Here is a 27,506-nt window from a genome sequence, read left to right as displayed (position 1 = left end):
AGAACACTATTATTTGAGCTGATATAAATATTTATTTCCTCTTTATATATTCTTTTTTTTACTTTTTACATGCATGTCAGGCATCTCAGTAGTTGAAAAAGTTTCAGGGGGTTCAACTAAAGACCATTCTAGGTCATATCAGAGTTAGTATGCCCACAATAACTGTTGTGAACAGACAGTTGTTAGAGCAGGCACACTTCTAACTTTAAGGGGCTTCGCTTTGCTTCAATGCAACGTTGATAGACTGACGACACTGCCACAGTTTTCGACTAAAAGGTTCAAAGGTACAAGATATAGATAAACCTTAAGGGATCCCCTCAGTAATTTCAGAAAATTCTGTACAGAAACTGGCTACTGTTGGCAGGTTTCCTGAGAAACAACAGCAAGCGACACTCTAAAATCAAACGATATCACCTCACCGTTAGTGAGTTAACACAGAGGTTACCGCACATAGATCAGAGAATCCTGGCCTGTACACAATAGCAGTTCTATACAGTGTGTTACCGTGCAAATCGGGTCTTTTAGGCTTCTAAATCGTATATGTTTTTGTTCCAGAAATTAACCAGAAATGCACACTGACTTCCTTCATTATTACACAGCTTCAAATCATGCATAGTAGGACCATTCTGATTATACAGAGGCTACATAATATCATTTAGGGTTAATCTTGTGAGCACAATTATAAAAAAATAGTAAAATCACCATTGGTATTTTAAAAAATACAGTCACAGACGAATTTGGTAGAAGAAAACATAACATATGCTAACCGTATAATTTACGTTGTTCCTCAAGGGCCCTCATCTGCCATGTCCCTTCTAAATATGACTAGTGTTTGCAGGCAAGATATGTTCAAACAAGTAATTCTATAAACAAGTTTCCTTCCCATTGCACAGTATTCACAATATACTACAGACGACGTCATAACAGAACTCAGCAATGACCTGATATTAAATGAGTCTTGAGCTGGTATCAAGAACAGATCATGTTCAAGCTTTTTGAAAGAACAGAGGACGCCTTGGGTCTTATGTGTGTTTATAGCGGACATCACTATCAAACAGTCCCAGAAGACTTAAGGAAAGAGACGCGGACTGTGCATGATTATATAGGATGGGTGCAACTCCTAGTCAGAAATCCCATGCAATGTTTTTACACATCTGCCATTAAACTGAAAGGTACAACAGAGCGCAGTTTCCTGGTCCGAAGGGGCTGGTCTTTAGAAATAATGCTTGTGTACATGTGAATCAAGTTAATAAAGCAAATTATTTCTGTTTCAACGCAATCTTTTTTAGATCTCAGATAGAGGCTGCCATCTTGTATTTGACAGCACAAAAAAAACTGCCCTCAAAATGTCCATACGAACCACGATGCAAGAGCAAATGACCTTTGTGACCTCGTCTGAATGGATCAGATGAGGAAAGCACACCATTGTGAATTCATGCGTGTTTGTGCGTGAAGTGATGCGTCCTCTGAGTTCTCGCGTTTAGTTGTAACTCCTCTGCAGGTGAAGATGAAAGGTGGAATCATCGAACAGAGGATTCTTCACTTCCATTTCCCCGGTCTGGAAAGAAAAAAAGAAACTTTCAAACGCCATGTCACTATGGGAGACCTCATACTGTTGTACTGTGGGTGACATATAATACCATCAACTACACCTGTAGGAGGCGTTATTTATGACAGCGTTAGGGAAGATATCTCTCCTACATGAACCCAAACGTAAGTCTTTGCTTAATCATTTCATTCTGTGTCGAGCCGGTCCAGCCGGTATATATGATTTCATTTTCCACTGTGCAGCTAATAACAGTCGATCTTTGGAATTAAATTTTGTGTTTACACACAATATGAGATGTCAATAGCAACTGTTATTATTAATTTGTGTCCTCAAATAGCATGCTTAGCTAGCTACAGAGAAATTGACAGCCAGGTGACAAGTGACCAATCTTGTTTTCTGACGTCACCACGCATTCTACCAGCATTCAGCCTGGTTGGGCCAAGAAAGGACCACTTCTGGGCCAAGAACCGTTTGTAATCATGCCGTGCCATACCAGGCTCAAGTGGTAATACAACTGGAACTGTTCCTTACTGTTCTTAGAACCGTTTGGCCCGACAGTGAAAAAGTAGCTATAGATAGAATTTGTCGCACATTTAGAAGAATGAAGTACCGCTCTTACTGGGGCAAGTCCAGGGCACTCATACACAGTGAAGTCTCCATCTTCATTTTCCTCATCTGAAGTAGCTCCTGACTCAGGAATCTTGGAATCACTCCGTTGTCTGCATGAGGATAACAAGACACTGAAGCCATGCCACATAGATGTGAATAATATTGTAAATAATGTATTTTTTTTTATTATTGATTTTTTTTTTTTTTATTTCAGCAGTATTGGCCAGAAAAGAATTGGCTGATGTATTTAAGCTGATAAATTAAGTGATCATGGGACCTTACATCATTTCTGTTCATCCTTTCTATTTTTTAAATATATATATTTTTAATTAAATAAAAAGTTTACTTAGAGCTTGTAATGTTTGTTTGTTTTAAATATGTTCATATATGTTACACTTCAGATCCATTTCACTTCTTTAAAAGACAGATATATGACCTCCATTTCCTGCTTTTAAATTTATATATATAGGTAACAATATATATATATATATATATATATATATATATATATATATATATATATATATATATATATATATATATATATATATATATATATATATATAAACATTATTAACATTTATAAATATATAATATAACAGCCATATAATATAGCATCCAACATGTAGGTGTGTTTGTTTAACTCCAACCGTTGCTGTGTGCCAGTTATATAATGGTGTGAATAGGTAACAATTCTATGAGAGGAAAATATACACACAAAAAAAAACATGCTTAGAGAACATGCACAAAAACCCTGCTGCTCCCGACGACACATTGATTTCTTAAGACACGAACGGATCGGTTATTTAGCTATATCTTATCTAGTATTCGCATCCACCATTACTTCCTTCTGGTAAGGTCAAGCTGGCACGATCATAGATATATATTATGTAGATGCCTCATTCGGCCGATCTGCGCAGGCACTAATGAGGAATATATATATATATATATATGATCATGCCAGCTTGAGCTTACCAAACGGAAGTAATGGCGGATGGGAATACATGACAAGACAAGACTCGTCGGGATGTGAGGTAAAAAAATAACATAAATACCGTTCGGTTTCTCACAGAAACCGATCGGTTCGTATCTTAAGACATCAATGTGCCGTCAGGAGCAGCAGGGTTTTGTGCATGTTCTCTAAGCATGTTTTTTTTTTTTTGGTATGTTTTCCTCTCATAGAATTGTTACCTATTCACACCATTATATGACTGGCACACAGCAATGGTTGGAGTTAAACATCTTCATTTGTGTTCTACTGAAGAAACAAAGACACCTACATGTTGGATGCACTGGTAAGCAGATAAACATCAAATTTTAATTTTTTGGATGGAATACCCCATTAAAGAACTTTAAAGAAGTTCAAAAATACTATTAAACCAACACGCAGAGTGTGTAGAAATCGCCAGCCTCTAGACAATGGCTACAGACCTCCATACTTTGTGTGGCCTTTAGATTAGCTCAAGAACTGTGCATAGAGCTTCATGAAATGGGTTTCCATGGCCGAGCAGCTGCATCTAAGCCTTACTTCACCAAGAGCAATGCAAAGCATTGATGCAGTGGTGTAAAGCACACCGCTACTGGACTCTAGACTCTGGACTGAAGAAGTGTTCTCTCAGACGAATCACGCTTCTCTATCTAGCAAACTGATGGATGAGTCTGAATTTGACGGTTGCCAGGAGAATGGTCCTTGCCTTACTGTCTTGTGACAAGTGTAAAGTTTGATGGAGGGGGGATTATGGTGTGGGGTTGTTTTTCAGGGATTGGGCTTGGCCCCTTATTTCCAGTGAAAGAAACTCTTAAGCATTGGCATACCAAGACATTTTGGACAATTTCATGCTTCCAACTTTGCGCTTCTAGAAGAATGGTCAAAAAATAAACACACTCCTAAACTTTCCCAGAAGAGCTGAAACTGTTATAGCTGCAAAGCGTGGGCCAACTCCATATTAAACACTTTGGATTAAGAATGGGATGTCATTGAAGTTCATGTGCATGCATGTACAGGCAGACGTCCAAAAACTTTTGGCAAAATAGTGCATGCTGATTTGGTGCTCAAGTAACATTTCTTAAAAACTTTATTTAATTGGTTAAAACTATTAAAAGCAGCTCTGCTGTTTAAGGTTTTTGTAGAAAATTGTGATACATTTTTCCAGGATTCTTTAATGTAAAGAAAGTGGGAAGGAACAACTTCTATTTCAATTAGAAATCTTTTCTAACATAATAAATAACTGTCTTTACTCTCACTTGACTAATTTTCTTAACAAATCTTCGCTGAAATAAAAAAAAAATACTTACTGACCCCAAACTGAATGGAAGAGTATATCTAGTATACTCAAATTATTCCATAAAGCCAGGCAGGCAGGTTGAGTATTGGTGGAAAATGTTGTATGTATTCATTAAAAAGGCAGTTAATGAGAGACAGGAGTTTTTTAATTCTATTTGCAGACTACTCACTTGAGTGACATCATTTGCTGCTTCTGAAGCTGAAAGTGGTACATCTGGGCACTCTGGGCAAGCGTTTTATCTCCAGTCTAATATTAGAATAATAGAAGAGCATGTGAACATACAAACAATAAGGTGCCTGTCTGGATTTCACTTCGTTTTTGTATATGTATATATGCTCTACTCACCATTCCACTATCATAAGAATTTGGACCCATCAACCCAAAAGCAGGATAATCAACCTTCTGGGCCAGACGACTGCCTCTCTGCAACCTGAGAAGGAAGATGACACAGCATCAGTATTATTCAGGTGTACTTGTTAATCCAACCATGTTTTGAAAGGTTTTTAAAGACCTCATAATCTATAAATTGGAGTTTTACAGCTTTTAGTCCTAATGTGGTTTTTGGAGATTTTTGAGTTGTTCTAAATGTATCAACATGACCATTCAAAAGCTTGGGGTCATTTTGTGTTGTTAAAGGAAGTGTCATATATTCAGCAAGGCTGCCATTATTTGATTAAAAATACTGTAAAACAGAAATATTGTGAAATTTTTATTACAATTTAAAATAACTGCTTTTTATTTTAATAATTTTAAAATGCAATTTATCATTGTGATGGCAAAGCTGAGTTTATTTATTTTTTGCCAGGCTACAGTGTCACGTGATCAATCAGAAATAATTTTATATGTTGATTAAATGGTTAAGAAACATTTCTTCTTATTATCAATGTTGAAGATAGTCAATCTGCTAATTTTGTGGAAACTGATACATACTTTTCAGGATTCTTTAATAAATAGAAAGAACAGCATTTATTAGGAATATAGATCTTTATTAACATTGTAAATGTAGGTCATTTTTGACCAATTTATTGCATCCTTGCTGAATAAAAGTATACATTTATAAAAAATAAATAAAAAACACTTTAAAATGGTAGTGTATATACTCTACGTGCTAACATTTATCTCTTTGAGGTTTTTTAAGTTCATTACTGAGAAAGTACAAAATACAAATCAGACTGTCATGTAAATCATAAAAAAATCACACCTGACCCAACACACTCCAGTCAAAACCATAGCCACTGAGCCCACCATGAGAAAGACGCCCAAAAATACTAAAGGAGAAAAACAAAAACAAGTATGTTATGAAAGTTATAGAAGGAAAAGGACTGCAGACCACAAACATGATAATCTTTATGAACATCAACAGATCATATATAACGCACTGATGAAGGAGTGATCCTCCGAGGGGTATGGGATGATAAAGGGGGCGCTGTGCACAGCAGAAATAAATGGAGTGTGTGAGGCTGGACTGGTGGTAGAGGAGGCAGTGTTCAGGGCACTTGTCAGAGGCTGTTCTGACGGAGTAGCGGTAGAAGAGACTTCTGCTCTGTGCTGACTGCTTGGCCAGGAATGATCTTCAGGGACTTTGGGAGCAGCTGGAGAGGGGGCTGAAGAACATAAGGAAAATACAAAAAGAAAGACTGTCAAGTCTGAAAGGAAAATACTGAATTTGCAATGTTCAACAAAGTATGTAAGTCTAAAGTATGTAAGCCTGGATTCGCAACTTTTTATCTTGCAATTCAGACTTTATTTCTCGTAATTCTGACTTTTTTTCTCAGGAGTGTCAGATATAGGGCTGATCAGAAAACAAGGTGTGTTCAGGTGCATATTTAGAGGCAATTGAAAATGACTTCACTATTGACCAACAAAAACCTGGTCTAAAGTCAATAGCGCAGTCATTTATTTTGTGTTATTTAAAGGGTGCTATTAATGTGTACACGTAACAATGCACGTACACTCTGCTTATTACACAAACATGTTTAAATATAAAAAAATAAAAGGATTCCTCTCTGGAGAAGCATTCAGGCTTTCCGCTCACAAATTCCGCAAATGTAAACTGGCTTTTAAAGGGAATGGGAGATGAGATTCTGTTTTGTTTATTGCATGTTACATCCACAACATACCCATGACTCATTTAGAGACTAGGTACAACCCTTTTAGACCATGCGCCAGGCGTGCCAACTTCTTTTTAAAGTGCACCCGCACCATGAGCATCAAACCATGTGCTCATATCATTAAAATAGGGCCCATAAAGTCACAATCACCTTATTTATTTTATTCTGTGGCAGAAAGTAAAAAACAGAAGCAGTCGTCCATAAGAACGACCTATGTATTGGCTGTCAAATTATATCAACACTCTTTTAAAGAAAAAAAAAAAAACATTTTCTCACCATAATGTTGTTGTAAATGACATGCTGTTATTTTTTGTGAAACACAAAAGGTGAAATTTGATGTGCCTTTCTTCCCACACAAATGTGACTACAACTGTCAAGCTCCAAAATAGAGAAAAATAAAGACATATGTATATAAATGTTGTCTTTTGAAGTCATACAATAGTGTTTTGTGAGAAAGAGCAAAAATCATTATTCACTGATCATTTTGCCCCTGCAAGTCACATTCTTGCTCACATTTAATTCAAATATTTCCTTCAGATGAGTCTTGCCACACTTGACATCATCAGCACCAAACACCATTACTTCTTGTGTATGTGTCGTAATCTAGTGCTTCAGTTTGAATATGAAGTCTGAAATTTGTTCCTCACAGAAAGCTTTTGTATTGATTCAGAAAACCTGGAATATAGTGCAGCAGTAATATGGACCTGACAGTCATGTTTACTGTCCGAGCTTATACTTTGTCCACAGAACCATGTTCCGCAGAAGAAAGTAAGTAATACAGGTTTGGAATGACATGAGTGTGAGTTAAAAAAAAATAAAAAAAAATAAAAACAATCCCTTTAATAGTTGGTTCCACATGTCTTACCCAAGTGCTTCATCTCTGATTCTCTGTGTTTGCTGATGATGGAGGAGAGAATGTCTATCTCTTCATCCAGCTCTGGGAGATGGTTGACCTTGGCTGCTATGGAAAGAAAGAATGAAAGTAAAACATGAGAGTTACAAAGGGGGAGATAGGGAGGATAAAAAGAGAGAATCATTGAACATTTTAGCATTAACTAGCATTCAGAAGTACAGAGTCGGTAATTTTCTGTTTTTGAAAGAAGTCTTATGCTCTGCAAGAGATTTAATACATTTATAAATTATATATATTAAAATATAATTTACTTCTGTTATGGCAAAACTCAATTTTCATTGATCCTTTCATTATGGAAATTGTAATGCTTTTTTTCAGGATTTTTTTGCTGGACAAAAAGTTCAAAAGAACAGCATTATGTGAAATAAAAAATCAAAATAAAAGTATGAATTTATAAATAAATAAAAAATAGTTGTAGTTGTAGTTTGAATGCATATGAAACAGTGTCCATATAGCCTACTTCAGATAACTGGGTAACACTTTATTATGGGTAACACATTCACTATTAACTACAACTTCTGCCCTAACAAACTCCTAATTTACTTTTTATTAATAGTTAGTAGTTGTTACGTTTAGGTTTTGGGCAGGATTAAGGGATGTAGAACAAGGTCATGCAGAATAAAGCATTAATATGTGCTTTATAAGTACTTATATATAAGCCAACATCTTAGTAATATGCATGCTAATAAGCAGCAAGTTAATAGCAAGAACTGAACCCTAAAATAAAGTGTTGCCAAAAACTGTAATAGGTCAGTTACAGAACTATCTTAAGTGGCAACTTCTAAAAATGCACCAAGGAATATTACATCTTGGCATGGTTTGTTACATTGGGTGAAATTCTTTGCACATATTTATGAGCATTTAAAATTATTCATCGTGACACACACCAAAAAATATGTGTGCTTAAGTGTTAAACAGTTAGCTGCGTGTGCATATGTGTAAGTGTGTGTGTGTGTGTGTGTGTGTATACTGCAGTGTGTGTAGGTGGATTTGGTCAGTCGGTCTGTTGTGTGGTGGTGCTGCTATGCGTATGTAGGCAGTGGGGCGTACAGCTGGCAGGGAGAGACAGGGGGAGGGGCCTCTACAGATTCATGAATGAAATCTGTCACCATGGAAACCACTGGGAAAGTGCCAAGAGCAAAAACTTCAGGAGCAGGATAAGATAAATGACAGATTGATAGAGAGAGAGAGAGAGAGAGAGAGAGAGAGAGAGAGAGAGAGAGAGAGAGAGAGAGAGAGAGAGAGAGAGAGAGAGAGAGAGAGAGAGAGAGAGAGAGAGAGAGAGAGAGAGAGAGAGAGAGAGAGAGAGAGAGAGAGAGAGAGAGAGAGAGAGAGAGAGAGAGAGAGAGAGAGAGAGATTTAATACATTTATAAATTAAGATTTATAAATCTTTATAAAGATTTATAAATAAGATTACATTTTTCTACACAACACATACATGTACATACAAGATATGTGCAGTGTATGTGAGAGAGAAAAAATGCTTAAGCCAATTGTGAATTTTTCTATTCTATTTTTCTCTTCTATTTCTATTTTTACCAGAGTAAGATAAATTTACATCACAATGTCAGATAATTTATTTCCCACTCCAAATAACATGGGAAAACAGCTTTTGTTTAATGTGAACTACTTGTTTCAAGGGTTAGTTCACCCAAGAATGAAGATTCTGTCATCATAATCACTCTCTCGTTGTTCCAAATGTAAGACTTTTGTTCATCTTCAGAACACAAATAAATCTAAGCTACACTCTAAAAAATGCTGGGTTAAAAACAACCCAAGTTGGGTTGAAAATGCACCGACCCAACAATTGGGTTGTTTTAACCCAATGGTTGAGTTGTTCTTACCCAGCAATTGGGTTGTCTTAAGCAACATTTAACCCAACCACTGGGTATAAACAACTCAACCATTGGGTTAAAACAACTCAACCATTGGGTTAAAACAACCCAATTGTTGGGTTGGTGCATTTTCAACTCAACTTGGGTTGTTTTTAACCCAGCATTTTTTAGAGTGTATTTATGTCCCTACATTGACAGCTACACAACACAACTTCCACTTTGGTGCTTTAAAAAGTTCATAAAGAGATTGTAAAACTAAAGATGAACAAAGTCTTATGGGTTTGGAATGACATGAGGGTGAGTAAATGATGACGGAATTTTCATTTTTGGGTGAACTATCCCTTTACATTTTTAAATACATTTTTGTCTAGTGACCTTGACATTTTATTAATAGGCCTACACAGACTAGAAAATCTGCTTTTCAATTAAAATTCTCCAAAAGTGTATACTTTCATAATGAAATGCCTTAACAAGCACAAAGATGAAATTAGCCACTTCTTTTTACAAAAAAAGCCCCTAAACCTAACTTGATGTTCTATGTACAATACATAGTGAATCATACAATTAAAGTCCTCATGAAATCAAAATCAACCCTATTTACTTTGTTAGCACATAATACAGGTCTTAGGGTGAAAAATTAATCCGTGCAAGTTAATACACCGGAAAAAATATTTTTTCGTGTTAATCTTAAATCAAAATCTGAGAAGCAACTTCCGGTCTGGAAACGGCGTTCCCTCTCAGATGACGGCAGTTCTTAGGCTTAGGTTTGAAAATGCTTCACCACTTCCCTCCAACCATTAGTCTCCTATGAGCCAGAGATGGAGAAGAGAAGCGCTGAGGTAAAACCTGGGCCTCTATTCAAAATTCTGTTTCACTTGGAAATACGTCACAGCACTGAAGAAAACCCACTTGCTACTTCCGGTTCACTGGGACTTTAAGGATTAAAGCTAAACAAAACTATATGCAATAAGAGCTCTTAGTAAGTTTAAAAACATTGGGTCTCATGTGTACTCCTGAATGACTGTATATTAATATATGTATGGATGTATTTATATTACAGGAAACATGATTCATCAATAATTGCATACTTATGAGAGTCCAAATAGGTTTCATTCACTAATAATTGCGTAAAAGTGTTCTTATGTGAAAAGGGTTATGTCAAATTTCCAGCATTATTTGCCCTTATTGTAATGGTGATGAATTCTGACCCTTAAAGACCTGTTAATTTGCTTTTAAAATGTTCGCCTCCACTCCATTTATTATTCTACCGCGACGGGGGATTTTTTCCCGTTTTATTTCCCGAATATTAATTTTCACCTTCGAAATTCATTTTTTTAAAAACTATTCGAATATATATTCGAATTTAGAATATTCGTTGACAGCCCTAGTCTCCAGAACTAAACCCAATAGAGAATCTTTGGAGGGAGCTCAAACTCTGTGTTTCTCAGTGACAGGCCAGAAACCTGACTGATCTAGAGAAGATCTGTGTGGAGGAGTGGGCCAAAACCCTTCCTGTAGTGTGTGCAAACCTGGTGAAAAACTTCTGGAAACATTTGACCTCTGTAACTGCAAACTGTACCAAATATTAACACGTCTACTGCACCAAATATTAACACTGATTTTTTCAGGTGTTCAAATAATATATATATATATATATATATATATATATATATATATATATATATATATATATATATATATATATATATATATATATAGAGAGAGAGAGAGAGAGAGAGAGAGAGAGAGAGAGAGAGAGAGAGAGAGAGAGAGAGAGAGAGCAACAATTTTTTTTTATCATTCATCAATTGATGTGAAACTATCCGCAATAATACAATATCTGTGCATAAAACACAGTTAGTAAATGAGACCCAAAGGCTTTGAATTAAGCAAGAAAGCAACACAATAGTAAGAAGGTCAAATTAGTAAGAAGGTCAAACTAAATATGCCACCATTAACACACAATAGACCAACTTTATATCAATCGAACAGAAACAGCATTTACATAAATACAAAATGAGTAGCTGTCTATCATGAGGAAAAAAAGTCTGTGAAAAAAATATGCGATGTCTCTAAGGTCTTCTGAAAAAACTAAAAAAGAAAGAGGGAGTTAAAAGAGGGAGAAGAAAAGGTTGCTGTTCATGCTCCTGCCTGTTGAATGGTATCGATTAGATGTCAACAACAGCACTGCCCTCCTATGGCAGCACTGGAAAATTACTGATCGATAATCCTCAAGGCTGTAGTCAAAAAGGAACCTTTTTTGGCTACAAACTGGAAGCTGAAAACTAAAATGAAACACTTGAGGATATTTACTTCTAATGGCTGTTTGTTGGTATGGTTAAAGCTAAGTGGATTTTCACCAGCATTTATCAATCCCGACCACTGCAGTGTAGAAAAAGACCGCCTGAATTATTTCATTAGCCCCCTCCTTCCACTTGCATCTGCAGCAATGTGTGGGTGGAAGAGGGGGGGAAAGAAAGCCAGAGTGGAAGGTTGTGAGGAGTGAGAGGTCTTCCACTGCAGTTCAATGCATATTCCAAACAATAATGATGGGGAAGTCTAAAAATGCTTCCTTTTATTTTGAAATGCTACATATCATATCCACTCTGTAGCATTCTTGAAAACAGTGTGCTGTGTTTTTTTCAGTCAAAAAACGGTAAACCCTGTGCAGTAATACTAATGATGAAAGACTAAATAAAAACCAATATGGCAGCATATGTCTCACCTCAGCCAGTTGATCTTGCATGCTGCTGAAAAAATGGCTGCCAAGTGAACTGACTTTCCTCGAAAGGTACGACTTGAAAGGTATTGATGTTGAAAGTACTCACCAGAGTGATTTCTTCGCCTGACTACACACTTCCCTCGTTTGTTCTCCACAAATGGGTCTAGGCATGGGCCGCAATGTGAAGAGCCAGGCTGGCAGAAGTGCCGTCGCTCCTGGGCACAGTCCAGACTCCGAGGACAATGTCCCACAACTAAGACAGGAAAGACAAAGACCCATGAATGACCCGCTACGCTTTACGATGAGGTTCTGATGACCTTGTTGGGGATAATTTTGTGATAATTCTATATAATCTTTTTTAAATGATTACAGCGACCCGACATATGACATATCTATTGAGACATTTAATTATATGACTTTTGTAAGGGGGAGCAGGAACCTATGAAGGCAAAAAAATAAAATGAAATATATATTTTTGGCATTACTTGACCTTAAAATTATATAATAAATGCCAGTGGATTAACAAAATACTCGACTCACTCAGTCAAGTCAGTATGTCTAATTTCGAGAAGCCTCAAAGCAATGCAGCCGCAGCTTAAGGGTTAGTTCACCCAAAAATGAAAAGGATGTCATTAATGACTCATCCTAAAGTCATTCCACAGCTGTAAGACCTCTGTTCATCATTGGAACACAGTTTAAGATATTTTATATTTAGTCTGAGAGTTTTTATGTTCCTTCATGAAAGTGAATTTACACTTTACTGTCCATGTCCAGAAAGGGAATAAAAACCTCATCAAAGTAGTCCATATGTGACATCAGTTAGTTAATTATAATCTCTTGAAGCATCGAAAATACATTTTGGTCCAAAAATATCAAAAACTTTGACTTTATTCAGCATTGTCTTCTCTTCCGCATTTGTTTTCAAAACTCAAATGAAGATTGAAACGGTTATGAATCAGCTTATTGATTCCTGATTCGGATCGCCAATGTCACATGCTTCAAGAAATTCTAATTAACCAATGATGTCACATATGGACTAACTTGATGTTTTTATTCCCTTTCTGGACAAGGACAGTATAGTGTGCATACATTTCCATACGCATTCGGACTAAGATGAACGGAGATCTTACGGGGAACGACATTAGGGTGAACCCTTTAAGTGATCCTAAAATATTACACAACATTTTTTTAGCTTCCACTATTACAACAAGAATATGTCAGGCTCTATGTCACACAGAATAATTGCATAAATATCTAACAGTAATCAGCCTGCTCATGTTAGCAAAGCTTTCTGTGAGCTAGTGTGCTGTGTCTTGTTACTGTTATGAAGCAGAGATTAGGAATGACAGTGAGGAAATACAAAACCAGTGCTATGTGAGCACTGCAGCGGAGGGCAGAACTGGGGCAGCAGGTTAAAGAGCAGAGGAGATCCAACACCCAAAATCTCAAATTATATTTGTGAACAAAAAAGTATTCATGTCAGACTGTCTATCAGCAGGGATCATACTGAACAAATGTTCTTTGTAAGTAACACCACAAGTGTTAGTATCATTAACAAACAATGTTTGTGGAGCTTGTTCACAACTCAGCTGTTCATTCTTTTGTTGGTATTCAGCAGGGAGATATGAATCATACAAATAAAATATGTTATTATCAAATATTAACAGCAAATCTCTTATTTCAATTTTATTGATTTATTTCGTATTTTTCATCCACATTTACCATAGTTCAGACTGAATTCTGAATAATTAAGCTGTGTCGAAAGCCATAAGAGGCCATTCACACAGAACACGTTTTGTTTAAAAAGTTAAATGCAGGAAAATTAAATAAAGAATCAAGTTATAGAGACGTGTTTGCCTTTAAATTTGAGCAGCACATATTTAGAATGCTAGATTGAACAGTACACCGGGGTTGGAGGGTGGGGGGAGTGTAAAACGGTAAAATATGTTCATCATGTTTATAAAGAAAAACAATTTAAAAAATCAGCACAGTGAAAAACATGCTCAATGTGAAAAGCCCCAAATCAGGTCTCACACGAAAGCGAAAACTGATAATAAATAAAAATAAATAAACAGATGCTGTAAAAATCGAACAGATGCAATAATAAAAACCGACATTTAAAACCAGCAGCGTGTATATACCACATTTTGATATTTAATCATGTTGAATGTAAACACCTGTAAATGACAATATCTACAGATGTGCGTGATGAGATGCGCGTTGAAAAGTGTCCACGGTACAAGACTTTAAATGTGGTTGGAAGTTTAGGTGACATTTTTTGTTTCCTAATTGTGCATCGGCATAACATAATTCAAATAATAATAAAAATGTATGAAAGATTTAATTTTCTAGTAAAACGTTCAGACTTGCAACAGATTGCATTCATGGACTTTTGCCCTATCATTTACACGACTGACAGTGGGTGATAGATCTACAGTGAGAAACGCAATACATCAAGCAAAGATGAATTACAAATCAGCCTGAAACTAGGCCATTATGTTCTGTTTTATGCACATCAATTTGTGAAGGTACATCTTTGAAAACATGTTTTAAGGAACCCATTTGATTTGTTTTTTTATATTATTTTATAGTGCATCACTTATTAAGATAAATAGCGTTAAGCAGGCAAACAAATGGAACACATATTGTTTTAGCTTTAGCATTTTAGCAATTGTCAGATGAATATGAACACTGTGATATCAAAAAACATGTTTTTTCTCTTCCCTTTTAAAAGTCAGTTATTTTGCTATTCTAAATGATTTATGGTGAATTGCATATTATTATTTGCATTTGAGAACTGCTAAACTATATCATATACAATCAGAAGAATTGTTTATAATTAATAAAGTACTGTACATATATTGTTTTGTACAATGCGTCTCTTGTATATAGTATCATATTTCTGTTCTTCTTACCATTTTATGAAAGCAATAAGGCATTCACAGTCATGCGTTACAAAGATTTTAACATGCCAAAGGCAGTTTAAGGCACCTCATTACATGTTGTGCCTATCAGAACACCTCTTATATAAATAGTAAAATCATTTTAATGCACATTCTCAAGTAGCCTATTGCTTTATTGAGTTCTACCTCTGAAAGCCTTAGCCACTGAAACCTTGGCTGCTGTTTCCATAACAACTGCTATGGCAACAGAGTAAGTGTGACATCATCAGGTGTGAGTCACTGCCAATGCAGTAGCTGAAAAGGGGGCGGGGATGAACTCTTCTGAACCACAGCGAGTCAGGGGAGAGAGTGAAGGAAATAAACCACAATGATGTTATAAAACTGTGATTATTTAAAAAAATAATGAAGTTCAGAAAAGTATTCGCCATGCATAATACATGTATTAATTGACTGTCTCATTAGTAATCATTATTCATAATAAAAGCTTTACTGACCACATCGCTTTCAGACTCATCTACAAATCTCACAATATAAAATGCTCAAAACAACAGTCATTGCCTTGCAATTTCCTTTTTACTGGAACTGACCATTAAGTGCATAAATGTGAAGAAGTGACTCATTAAACCTTTGATGCATCAGCAGTGATGGTGTTTACCAGAATCTCTCGTTGTCACTGCGCTGGAGAGTGATGCAGAGATGGACATCAGGGTTTAAAGCTGAGCTTCTCTCTGTTGTTTTTCAGATCTTAATCTCATTAGCAGAGAAGCCTCAGGTTTTTTTATTTGACAGTCTCTCAATCACACATACATTTATGTACGCTGTTGCACAAACATATTTTGCTGCTCTTTATCACTCTTAAACACAACAATCCATTTGTCTAAAAATCTTTAGCTTTTAATTTAGCAAAGGAAATATCACATCCTCGCATGATATGGAGATGACTATCAAACACGCATCTGCATGTGACCATCTTAACCAAACCACGTGACTGAAGGACACTATATCCAAACTCCAAACAAACAGTGTATTGTCTTGCGCGGTGCAAGTTGCACATCAAGATAAATATAGTTCAGCTTTTTTCATAGACCCTTTTCACATTTCCGAGTTTCTCAGAGCAGAAGTCGTCATAGTTGGGTTAACTTTTATGGGGATGAATGAGAGAATACATTATATATAGTGCAACAGGTTCAACCCGGCGCTCTGGTGGATTTAAATAGTCTGTAATAGGTGCTCTTGGGAAAGGGAAAAGTCCAATGACAAAAAAGGCAGGTCCAAGGCACTCAGTCAGATGTAAACAAAGGATATGGAAATAATTAAAAAGCCTTTATTAGGTATGGCTTAAGTCATTTTAAAATACAAGAGCCAACATGTTTCGACCTACAATGGTCTTCATCAGGGCAAAGCAAGACAATGAATGAGAATGATAACAACTTACATGTTCAATTAGCCTAATAAGGCCCAATTAACCCAATGAGGCAATCAGTTCTACAGGATTGAGGATACCGGTATCCTGTATATTTCACAACTTTCAAAAAGAGGGTAAAAATAGAGTGAGATTGATAATGGCAGAGAAAAAAGGAGACATTTTTCCATCACTCCCATAGAGAGCTGATTTAGAAACAGCCTCACAGCAGTGGCAAGATTGTTTTTTGCAATTTGATGCAAAAGTAATATAATAAAGACTATTAGTGTTATAAATGTACATTTGACATTTGTTGATACTGATTTATGATACTGATGAGCGTTAAAACACGTCATCACAGTCTGTAAAAAGGGTCCATTCCGCTGATCTACATCAAGCAGTTTTTGAACACAAAAAAACATCCTTTAAACCTGACTAAGTATGCAGGGCTTTCATAAAACACATTAGCTGATTAGTCATTCAGACAACCAACTGACTAGTTGATATTTAAAATGTTGCACTAAGTCTGTATAAGAAGTTCTACTGCACTTTCGTAAGACTTTGTGATTAGAAGAGAAGGGAAATAGATCCACAGTAATCTGTGTTACAAGCAAATCTAATACCTCCTAGCACACATGCACATACGCGCACACACACACTTACAAATGGAGCCCCACTATCGTCTCTCACGCCATTCTACTCCTGCCAACAAAGGCCAAAGTGGCTTCACTGAGGGTGGAAAGTGTCGGCGTCTGGCCACTGTTCAGACATGCCTCAAGGTGACCCAGTCATGCTGGTCTTGCTGTGCAGAGTAAAGATGAAACTCATCCAGTACTGAAACAGACCTAACAATACCTCTGACAGAGGGACAATATAAGGCAATATATATATTTCACTGTATCTTCACCCCAAAGGCTCAAAAGACATATGACTTCAGTATGACATGGGTTGAGCCTTTGTCCTCCATTGCACCTTTGAAAAGAGTCATGTGATCGTGGTCGGTGTCCACCTGAGTTGACATCGCCGCTTTTCCGGTGATGCACGACTCGCATTGTCAGGGAATATCAATCTGTCCGCTTATACGGCAGACGCAAATAAAAAGTTCCAATTTATATTACCGTAGATTCATTTCCACTTTTTTTTTTCTGCTCACACATGTGGGTCATATCCGATCTGTGCCACATCATGGGAGGAAAAAACTGGGTCACATGAACCATGTAATGCAAATGCAGCCAAAGAGGTACATCTGGTTTGAGAATGAAGGTAAAGATCTGCCAAGAATAATATAACCACATAAATATTACACTTGTTAAATTCAAATAAAATAAAATTAATGATACCAGAATATTTTGTGAGCCTCAGCATATCACTTGATATTTATACAGAACGCAATCTTTCTGGGTCCTCAGAATAAATGGACAAGCTGAATGAAGCTGCTATCCTTCAGTGAACAATAAATAGAGTCATGCTTCAGATTTACATATATGTATATTACTTGCTTGTGTTTACTTGCACTCTAAAAATGCTTGTAGGGGTCAAATATGGACAAACCAAACCAAATTTTTGAATCCAAAGTTCATATTTGACCCCCCAACCATAGGCTGAAACAACACAGTATTTTTCCTTTGGTGTTTTAAATAAACCTTGTATGTTTGTCTATTTAGGGTGGTCCAACAAATCCATAAAGGCTTCATACAGGTACAACACATCTACATCTTTTATATTTCCTCTATTTTTCCAGTAAACTTCAGATGACATTCTTAAGAATTATCATTCGCCTAGCAACACCATTCTGTGAACGGTGAACACAACTGAAAAAGGAATGATGTTGTTATTCACGCCAGATTAAGCCAGCCTTTCAAAACGCCCTGTACACTTGCTTCTTAATGTGATTGAAAAAAATGGCAAACTATGTTGAAGTAGAGTGGACTGCATGCTGTCAATCTCAGGAATTTGTGTTATATATGTGACATGACAGGCTGACTGAAGAGGGTACAGAGTAGAGAACAGAGCTGCAGGGTTCTCTCGTTTTTTGGAGACGTTGAGTGCCTTGAATTCTCTCATTGTGAAATGCAAAAAAAACAACAACTTAATTTTGAAATGTTAAAAATAATATGACAGAGAGTCAATAAACAGTCCCATTTAAAGCTGACTCATAAGAGCACTAGGCAAAATACATTAAAATCCTGTCAGTTCTCATTATTTATGTATTTTCCCTGTTTCCACTTGATGTTTTATGCTAATGTTAATCTTTTCGCATTTAGAATTTAAATCACAATACTGACGGAACGGATAAAGTACTTTACAGAAAAGTGAAGAAAATAATCCAAATTATAAACAGAGGAAAAAAGTACGGGATGTTATACATTACTAAGTTTGTGGATGGTATGATTTTTTTTATGTTTTTGAACTCTCTTATGCTCTACAAGACATCAAAAATAAACAACAACAATACAACAACAACAACAACAACAATGTGATATATTATTACAATTTAAAATAACTTAAAATACCATTAAAATAACTGTTTTCTATTTTAATCTATTTAAAACTATTTATTCAGCAGCCATTCCCCCAGTCTTTAATGTCACATGAAAAGAAATCCTTTTTATATGCTAATTTGCTGCTCAAATAACATTTCTTTATTCATTTTGAAAACAACTGTGCTGCTTAATATTTTTGTGGAAACCACTTTTTTTTTCTTTTTAGGATTCTTTAAATAGAAGATTCAAAATAAACAAAATTTACTTGAATTTACTTTTGAAACAATCGATGATCAATTGAATGCATCCTTAAGAATAAAAGTATTTATATTTCTTAATTTAAAACAAAAACAAAAAAAACTTACTGACCCCAAACTTTTAAACAGTACGACATGATCTCATAACATTTGTATAAAAAATGTACTTGAATGTTGACTGAATGACTGTTCCTGTTCCAGCATCACACATTAAAGGGATAGTTCACCCAAAAATGAAAATTACCCCATGATTTACTCACCCTCAAGCCATCCTAGGTGTATATTTCAGACAAATACAATCTGAGTTATATTAAACTTCTCCTGGCCAATCATTATAAGCATTATAAATTGAAGTCAATGGCAGCCCAAAATTTAAAGCCCCCAAAAAAAAGTGCATCCATCCAAGTTCTCCACACGGCTCCGGGGGGTAAATGAAGGCGTTCTGAAGTTAATTGATGGGTTCGTATAAGAAAAATATCCATATTTATAACTTTATAAAGAAAAATATTTAGCTTCCGGCTGATCGCCTTTCGTATTCTACTTACGAAGAAAGTGTAACGCCTCTCGCAGTTCAAAACACGATGTCATCATTGCGCCAGTTACGCGTTTTCCGTAAGTTGAATATGGAAGGTAGTCTGCTGGAACATATATTACTTTATACAATTTTAAATATGTTTTTTTTTTTTTACAAATACCCATTGATTCACTGCAGAAGGCCTTTATTAACCCCCCGGAGCTGTGTGGATTAATTTTATAATGGATAGATGTACTTTTTTGGGCTTCAAATTTTGGGATGTTTCACTGCATAAAGCTTGGAAGAGCCAGGACATTTTTTTTTATCTAACTCTGATTTTATTTGTCTGAAAGAAGAATGCCATATATACACCAAGGATAACTTGAGGGTTAGTAAATCATGGGCTAATTTTAATTTTTGGCTGAACTATACCTTTGAGTGTGTAATTTCTGTGCCACAATAGCAGCACCAAACAGATTTTCCAAAAAAATAAAAACAAAAATACTCTTTTAAAACCATTTTATAAACACCTTTTATGAAACATTTTAAACAAACTTTTCATGAAATAGCTGGTTGAGGCTGCCCACTAAGAATGTTCGTACAAAGGGTTTGGTTATCTATTTGTTGGTGTTAATGGCAAAAACAGTCCTTAGTGAGACTGGAGTCTAGAAATAATATCCTTTCATCAGCTGCTGTCGTGATAAACTGTGAATAACATCAAAAATTAAAATGGAATCTTCCTTTTTTAGCCACCTCACATTCTTACATCACTGTCTGCTTCCTGACCTCAGATTGGTGCTCATGCAGGAATACATTTGTCTCATTCAGGGCAGAAGATAGGTGGCTGGCCAGTACTGTCTGTAAATTAGTAATGAGATGAAATCCATTGTGTCACTTAGAGGGGAAATGTAATTATCCAATTAATCAATCATTTTCAGTAAAACATGACGTTTGCATTATTGCATGTATTACTGGCTTAATAAGAGAGCACCAATTTGAGATGAAAGAAAATATGAATTTATGAACAATCCAAAACAACTACCTCCTTCTGCCCCCGACTAAGCTTAACATAAGGTCACTTCAGGATAATAACTCAATATCTAAAGGAGGAAATATGGACTGCAGAGAGACTGCTTGACCACCATGGCTCACACCAGGAGACAGTGTATACCAGGTGAGCATGAGCTTATGCGACATATGTGCAGCACATCAGCTTCTCTACAGACATTGTATTGATCCTTCAAAAAGGAGCCAGAAAGATTTCACACATGCTCTGCACTCTATCAGATCACAAGGGTGTCAGGTGGTGTCATGCATTGAGAAGAGCACAGATAGAAAGATGTTTTTAATCCTGATAATTGCAAAATGCAAAGGAACTAACATACACATGGTGAATCTGTGTTTAAAATAATGACATTTTCCCTGCATACTGAATGAATAAATACCGCATTTCAGGATGGGGAGTAAAGGATTCATTTTATTATCAGCGTAAAAATCACATTAAGTATTTTCTTTGCCCTTAAATCTGTTTTAGCCAGGTTTAACTGTTAAAGAAAAAATAAATACATCATTGACACTTTACGATAAAGTTCTACCATGAACTAACAATAACAATTACTAAACCTTTTATGAACCTATAACACATTCTTCATTACTGCTGCTGTTGGGGTAAGTGTTATTTCAAAACTGCTTTACAAAAAACACTCGGGCTGAGTACCTAAACAAACTTGTAACCAATCAGCAGTAAGGGGCATAATCGCGCACATCATTACTCAAAAGACACAACACACAGGACGGACATTAGCCGAGCGACGACAGAAAGAAAAATATGTCTGTGGAGCAAAAGAAGGCTCACGATCAGGCAAGAAGTATCAGCTTTCCAGCGCTCAAGGAGCACGAAGGCCTGCAATCGGATGCCAAAGTTGCTTTATTTCTTCTCGATAGGCGAGCAACATTGGTTTTGTTTCACAGAACTAATATAAGCTGCCTTTTGCTTGAATGCTTGCGTTTCATGTTCTCTTGTTTGTCCATTTGCAATCGTATTGTTGTTCACATCAGCGATCATAAAGACCCATTAATTTCCACACTGTATGTGTGCGCATCCAAACCTCCTTGCTGTCCGTTTTAAGCGGCAGCTCACAAAATGTGTCAAGACAAGTAAGTTACTATACTCCTATGTTTTTTCCTCTTTTCATGATCTATATAACTGTCACAATTCACCAGTGTGAGTGCCCGTGATCACCACCAGAGGGCACTCCACCCCGGACTGTCACTCCATCACAAACTACATTACCCACAATCCTTTCCCTGGACTCATTAGTACTCACTGTTTACATCTGTGTCTCATCACCTCATTACCTCTGCCTATATAAGCCTGGTTATCTCTGTCATTCATTGCGAAGTCTTGTTTAGTGTCACAACCTAAACAAGACTTGGTCTTTGATTTCTTGCCTTCTCCGTGGATTACCCTTTTGCCTGTTCCTTCTGTTTTGTTTGCCTTTTCGGACTGATTTCCTGTTATGACCTTTTGCCTGTTCTATGGACTACGACTTTGGATTACCCTTCAATAAATACTGCGTTTGGATCTCCAACCTTCTGTCTCAGAGCAGTTTCGTTACAATAACCCCCTGGTCATAATTGTAATATTTCTTGCAAAAAATCTTGAAAGAACAGCGCAAATGTAATTCAAGTTGAGCTGCTAAAGTAATAACCTATTTGAGCACATTTAGTCGGGATTTAGATCTAAACGTAATACTGAAACAGCTCTTGCTAAAATGACAAACGATCTTCTCCTTGCAGTTGACTGGCCTTCGGTCTATCTTTATTCTTCTGGATATTAGTGCTTCCTTTGACACTATTAGTCATTCAGTATTATTAGATAAATTGGATTGTGTGGGGTAGCTGATAATGCACTTTCTTTTGTCCTATATAAAGTTCCCCCAAAAAGTAAAATTGTGTCATTAATTACTCGCCCTCATGTCGTTCCAAATCCGTAAGACCTTTGGAACACAAATTAACATATTTCTGATATGTTTGCAGGAAGTTAACACATGGATGACTAACGATTTCTTAAAGCTTAACACTAATAATGATTTCTGGATTTTATTTTTTTAGATTATGTCTCTCACAGTGGACATGCACCTACGATGACAATTTCAGACCTCTCCAGGATTTCCAACTGGGAGAACTTGGAAAATAGCAGGGTGTTCAAATGCTTATTTTCCACAATGTAGAAGCGCATGAGAGAAGAGAACAGAGAAAAAACAAAGATTAATAATATCTGAGAGTGAAAGAAAGACAGCTTGAAAATATTCATGATGGATGATTTCTATGGTGCACATTTTTGAGTGGCAGCTGTAACCTTTGTGTTTCAAATAATGCATCTCTCTTTTGTGTGCCCCTTTATTACATCAAAAGAATGCAGCAGAACTGAAACAATGGAGAGTGACAGAACAACTGAATTATACATATAATACCAGACATCTCTCCTATTGTTAAAATATATACACAGATTATAGAGCATGAGAGAAAGACACTTGATGGCAGATCTCTTCACTCTCACAGTTGCGTGGAGTAAATTTTAGGTTCAGGCATCTGCTTTGAAGTGAGATTAAATCTGAAGTCTCACACGCATGCATGAGGATTACAGTCAACCCGACGCGCTGCTTAAAACATCTCACCCTCTTTCACGGCAGCTTAGGTCTGACTGCCGAAGTCTCACAAACTTGTGCACACATACACACAAACTATTCATCATGCAAAAATCACAACAGGAATTCAAGCACAAAAAGAAATTAGAGAGAAAAAGGGAGTGAGTGAGTGAGTGAGTGAGTGAGTGAGTGAGTGAGTGAGTGAGTGAGTGAGTGAGTGAGTGAGTGAGTGAGTGAGTGAGTGAGTGAGTGAGTGAGGTAGTGAGTGAGTGAGGTAGTGAATGAGTGAGTGAGTGAGTGAGTGAGTGAGTGAGTGAGTGAGTGAGTGAGTGAGTGAGTGAGTGAGTGAGTGAGCGAGTGAGTGAGCGAGTGAGGTAGTGAGTGAGTGAGTGAGTGAGTGAGTGAGTGAGCGAGTGAGGTAGTGAGTGAGTGAGTGAGTGAGCGAGTGAGTGAGCGAGTGAGGTAGTGAGCGAGTGAGGTAGTGAGTGAGTGAGTGAGTGAGTGAGTGAGTGAGTGAGTAAGTGAGCAAGTGAGTGAGCGAGTGAGGTAGTGAGCGAGTGAGGTAGTGAGTGAGTGAGTGAGTGAGTGAGTGAGTGAGTGAGCGAGTGAGGTAGTGAGTGAGTGAGTGAGTGAGCGAGCGAGTGAGGTAGTGAGCGAGTGAGGTAGTGAGTGAGTGAGTGAGTGAGTGAGTGAGTAAGTGAGCGAGTGAGTGAGCGAGTGAGGTAGTGAGCGAGTGAGGTAGTGAGTGAGTGAGTGAGTGAGTGAGTGAGTGAGTGAGTGAGTGAGTGAGTGAGTGAGTGAGTGAGTGAGTGAGTGAGTGAGCGAGTGAGGTAGTGAGTGAGTGAATGAGCGAGCGAGTGGAATTGAGAAAGACTGACTATACTCTGCAGGCATTAAATTAAAGTATCTTGCACAGGAGGCAACATCAGCAGAAAGCACCAGAAAGACAGACTTGGATAGACATAACTGAATTTAATGTCTTTAGAGGCTTTAAATAAAAGTAATACCTTAAATATGGTGCTATATAGGCCTTGAGCCACGCATGTCCATTCTAACGCATAGAACATATTATACATACATAAAATATTAACTTAAGTACAAATGAATCCTTATGCAAATTATTAAGCATAATAATTAATATTATAATTTAGTGAGGTCCTTATCTAGAACTGGCAGTCACTTTTATACATCAAGCTTTTGGATTTTCTTTGTATTCCTCTCTCTTGCAATAGCAACAACACCTACCTCTTCTCTCTGCATACGAATTATCTATATTATATCTTTGTGGTTGCATAACTGCCTCTTTACAAGTTCTCTAAAGGAGATCTATTTGCAGTGCTCATTTTTGAAGGTTACTTAAGTTGTCTTCATTCTCATTAGATGGTCAATTATCGACTTCACAGCTCTTCTACAGAGTGAGCAAAGCCCTAGCAACCTCCAAAAGCCTTCAGAAAATGTATTTGCTTCTGGTTAAATATCACCCACCATGGTCAAAATTAGAGTTGTCACCATACTAGAATTTCTAACTTTTATACGAAAGCTTGAAAATGTAAATATTCTACAACATTTCTGACACTATGGGGAAATATACCGCCATACAGATAATTTATCATCTCAATTTTTTTTATAATTTTGTTGCAATAGCACAGCAATTTAAAAATGTACAAAAGAACAGTAATAAGTAATAAAATAAGAACAAATGGCAAACTATAGCAAAATAATACACAAATTTATAGAATAGAATAAGAATAGAATAGAATAGAATAGAATAGAATAGAATAGAATAGAATAGAATAGAATAGAATAGAGAGACAAATTAAATAAACAGATTTACGTTTTTCGGCCGGTCTAACAGTAGCTATTCAGGTAAGAGGCTACTACAGAAATAAAAGTAGCCTAATCAAATGTAAAATAACACAGGATAGTCTTCATTGTAAAAATTAAATACAACAATAAAAGTTACAAAAGTTATTCCTCAAGAGCAGTGTAAGTGATTTTCTCTGTCTTTTTTTTCTTAGCTATTTACGTTCCAAAATGGACTTTATTGTCCTCAATATTCACTAAGACAGGGATTTTGACATAATTGTTACGTATTTGACCGTTTAAGTGCAATAAGCCACGAAAAAGAAGTCAATTTGGTACTAACGAGCCGTTTAAGAGGGGGTACTTATATAGATCAGTGGTCCATGAGATTTGTGGCCCACGAAACAAGCGGGAGTGACAAAATTGATGCGCAGTAAGCACTTTTTAAACAGAGCGAATGTGATTAGTGAGTGAAAGGAAGCAAAATATGTCTAATCGGCATGCAGAGAGAAGAGAGAGTGAGAACACACAACTAGTATCGGTGTACCGATACTGAAATATCTGTAAAGGTTCCAATACTTATTTTCTGTAGTATCGATACACTGATAAAAGCTCTCGTTTCAGATATGTTCTCGCTCTCGTTTCAGATATTTCAATAGCTATTGATATCAAAATATCTATATTTTTGACAACACTAGTCAGTCATGATCGTACAGCCCTGTTCTTTCATCTGTTTTTTGAAAGATAGTTTGCTGGTGACGTATTGACTAACTACTGCTGCACAAAAAAAATATTATATACTGATATATATATATGTGTGTGTGTGTGTGTGTGTGTGTGTGTGTGTGTGTGTGTGTGTGTGTGTGTGTGTGTGTGTGTGTGTGTGTGTGTGTGTGTGTGTGTGTGTGTACTGTAAAATAGATGTGCTGATGTTATGGCTGATAACCGATAAATAGCCAGTACTCAAATTTTATACTATTTTTATACTATTTAAATTAAAAAACGAATTACTAAACCACAGAAACCAATAATTTTGTATACTTAAAGTGTATATCGGCATCACAACATTGTAACGTACAGTATGAAATATTTATTCATTTTTTAGATTAGCTAGAGATTACCTATAACAATGTTATTAAATTATTAGTTTTTTGATACTAAATATAAGGGGAAATACGCATGGACAATTAATCCAATGTCTGCTAATATACAGCATATCGGATGAAAACCAATATAATATATCAATGTATTCCTAATAGTAATGTGTTACTACTGAATGATTATCAATACTTCACAATACTATGTCCTGCAAAGACATCCACCGTAGTAGCCCAAAACAACATGGTAATTCAATTTTGCTGGTGTACTTTGCTGCAGAAAATAAACAAGAATTAAATATGTTCAAGTTATGAACTGGTTTTGCAGGCTACGCAGAGTGAAGAAAAGTCCTTGTTCGGTTTTTCCTCAGGGTTGGTCCTATGTAGGTTTGGGAGACTCTAGTGACAGTCATGTTCTACATTCTTATTGTTCTTATTTATAGCCCAGACCTGAGTGGCAGAAGAGGTGTCTGGAGTTCTCAGCCCTAAATGCTGATTGCCAGTTTCCATTACACAAGGGTTACAGAATAGCCCCTGAGGTGGGCGTGACAGTGAATAGTATGACGCTATCGGGACATTAACGCAAAATCTTAAAGTGCAGAGTGGGACACAAAGAAACATGACTCAAAATCAAGAGGAAATATATGCATGACATCAAAACTATGTAAATATGAGTGCACTCATCTCCAAAAATGGACACATGTGGACGACAGGGGGTATTTCTTTCCCACTTGCGTCAGAGAACAGATTTGTTGTTCTTTCATTCTGCATCATAACTTTTATCTCATATTGAGTTAATAGTTTTTTTTCCAAACAGCAGATCATTTCAAATCACAGACATATTTAAACAGTATCTAAGCCTGAATTCATTTAAAGGGGACCTTCAGTCACTGAATGGCAGCAAAAACTGTACTGTATAGACAAATTATGACTTAAACACTTGCGTGTAAAGAGAAAGCAAAATATACAACATAAGTTACATCGTCTCTATGTGGCTGTACAAGCTGCTATGATATACACGCAGTTCTCTTATCCTAAGCACCGGCCTCACTTCAATGCCACGAATAAAATGTGCCTTACCTGCCATTGCAGCGCTGAGGGCGACTGTTGTGATGAGGAAAGCCTCGGTGAGTAACGTTAGCGAGGCCCACGGTCGGCTCAGTGATCGCATCCTTACGAACAGTACAACGGCCCGGGGGATCCGGGGTTTATCATTCCCCCGTCCCACAGTTGTGGAAAACCTGTGCCTGCAATGTCTTTGCAATGACACTCAAATATGTAGTGGGCAATGTGTATTTAAGGTGCGCGGGATCGTTCAGTGCTGCGCGTCCACCGCTAATGCTGATGCTGATGCTGGAGCCTGTGCGCCGCG

The 27,506-nt window shown here is 36.7% G+C and overlaps 1 protein-coding gene across 4 annotated transcripts; it reads right to left on the bottom strand.

The window, feature by feature from the left end:
- Nucleotides 1–13: 13 nt before the first annotated feature.
- Nucleotides 14–27,506, bottom strand: npdc1b (neural proliferation, differentiation and control, 1b). Of its 4 annotated transcripts, none has more exons than XM_067438893.1 (9): nucleotides 27,215–27,506; nucleotides 12,132–12,278; nucleotides 7,420–7,515; nucleotides 5,823–6,047; nucleotides 5,645–5,711; nucleotides 4,789–4,873; nucleotides 4,613–4,689; nucleotides 2,160–2,268; nucleotides 14–1,558 (listed from the first exon to the last, which is right to left on the bottom strand). In XM_067438893.1, exons 1-9 carry the CDS (start codon nucleotides 27,303–27,305, stop codon nucleotides 1,481–1,483), a joined length of 975 nt encoding a protein of 324 aa, XP_067294994.1. In that variant the 5' UTR covers nucleotides 27,306–27,506; the 3' UTR covers nucleotides 14–1,480. The 4 variants fall into 4 exon arrangements, with proteins under 4 accessions (XP_067294994.1, XP_067294996.1, XP_067294995.1 ...); XM_067438895.1 differs by having other exon boundaries at nucleotides 2,169–2,268; XM_067438894.1 differs by having other exon boundaries at nucleotides 7,420–7,512.

This window comes from Pseudorasbora parva, chromosome 3 (genome assembly GCF_024679245.1).
Source record: "Pseudorasbora parva isolate DD20220531a chromosome 3, ASM2467924v1, whole genome shotgun sequence".
In the NCBI taxonomy this organism is placed as follows: domain Eukaryota; kingdom Metazoa; phylum Chordata; class Actinopteri; order Cypriniformes; family Gobionidae; genus Pseudorasbora; species Pseudorasbora parva.
The sequence above is the reverse complement of the archived record's forward strand: the minus strand, read 5'-3'. Positions and strand labels throughout refer to the sequence as shown.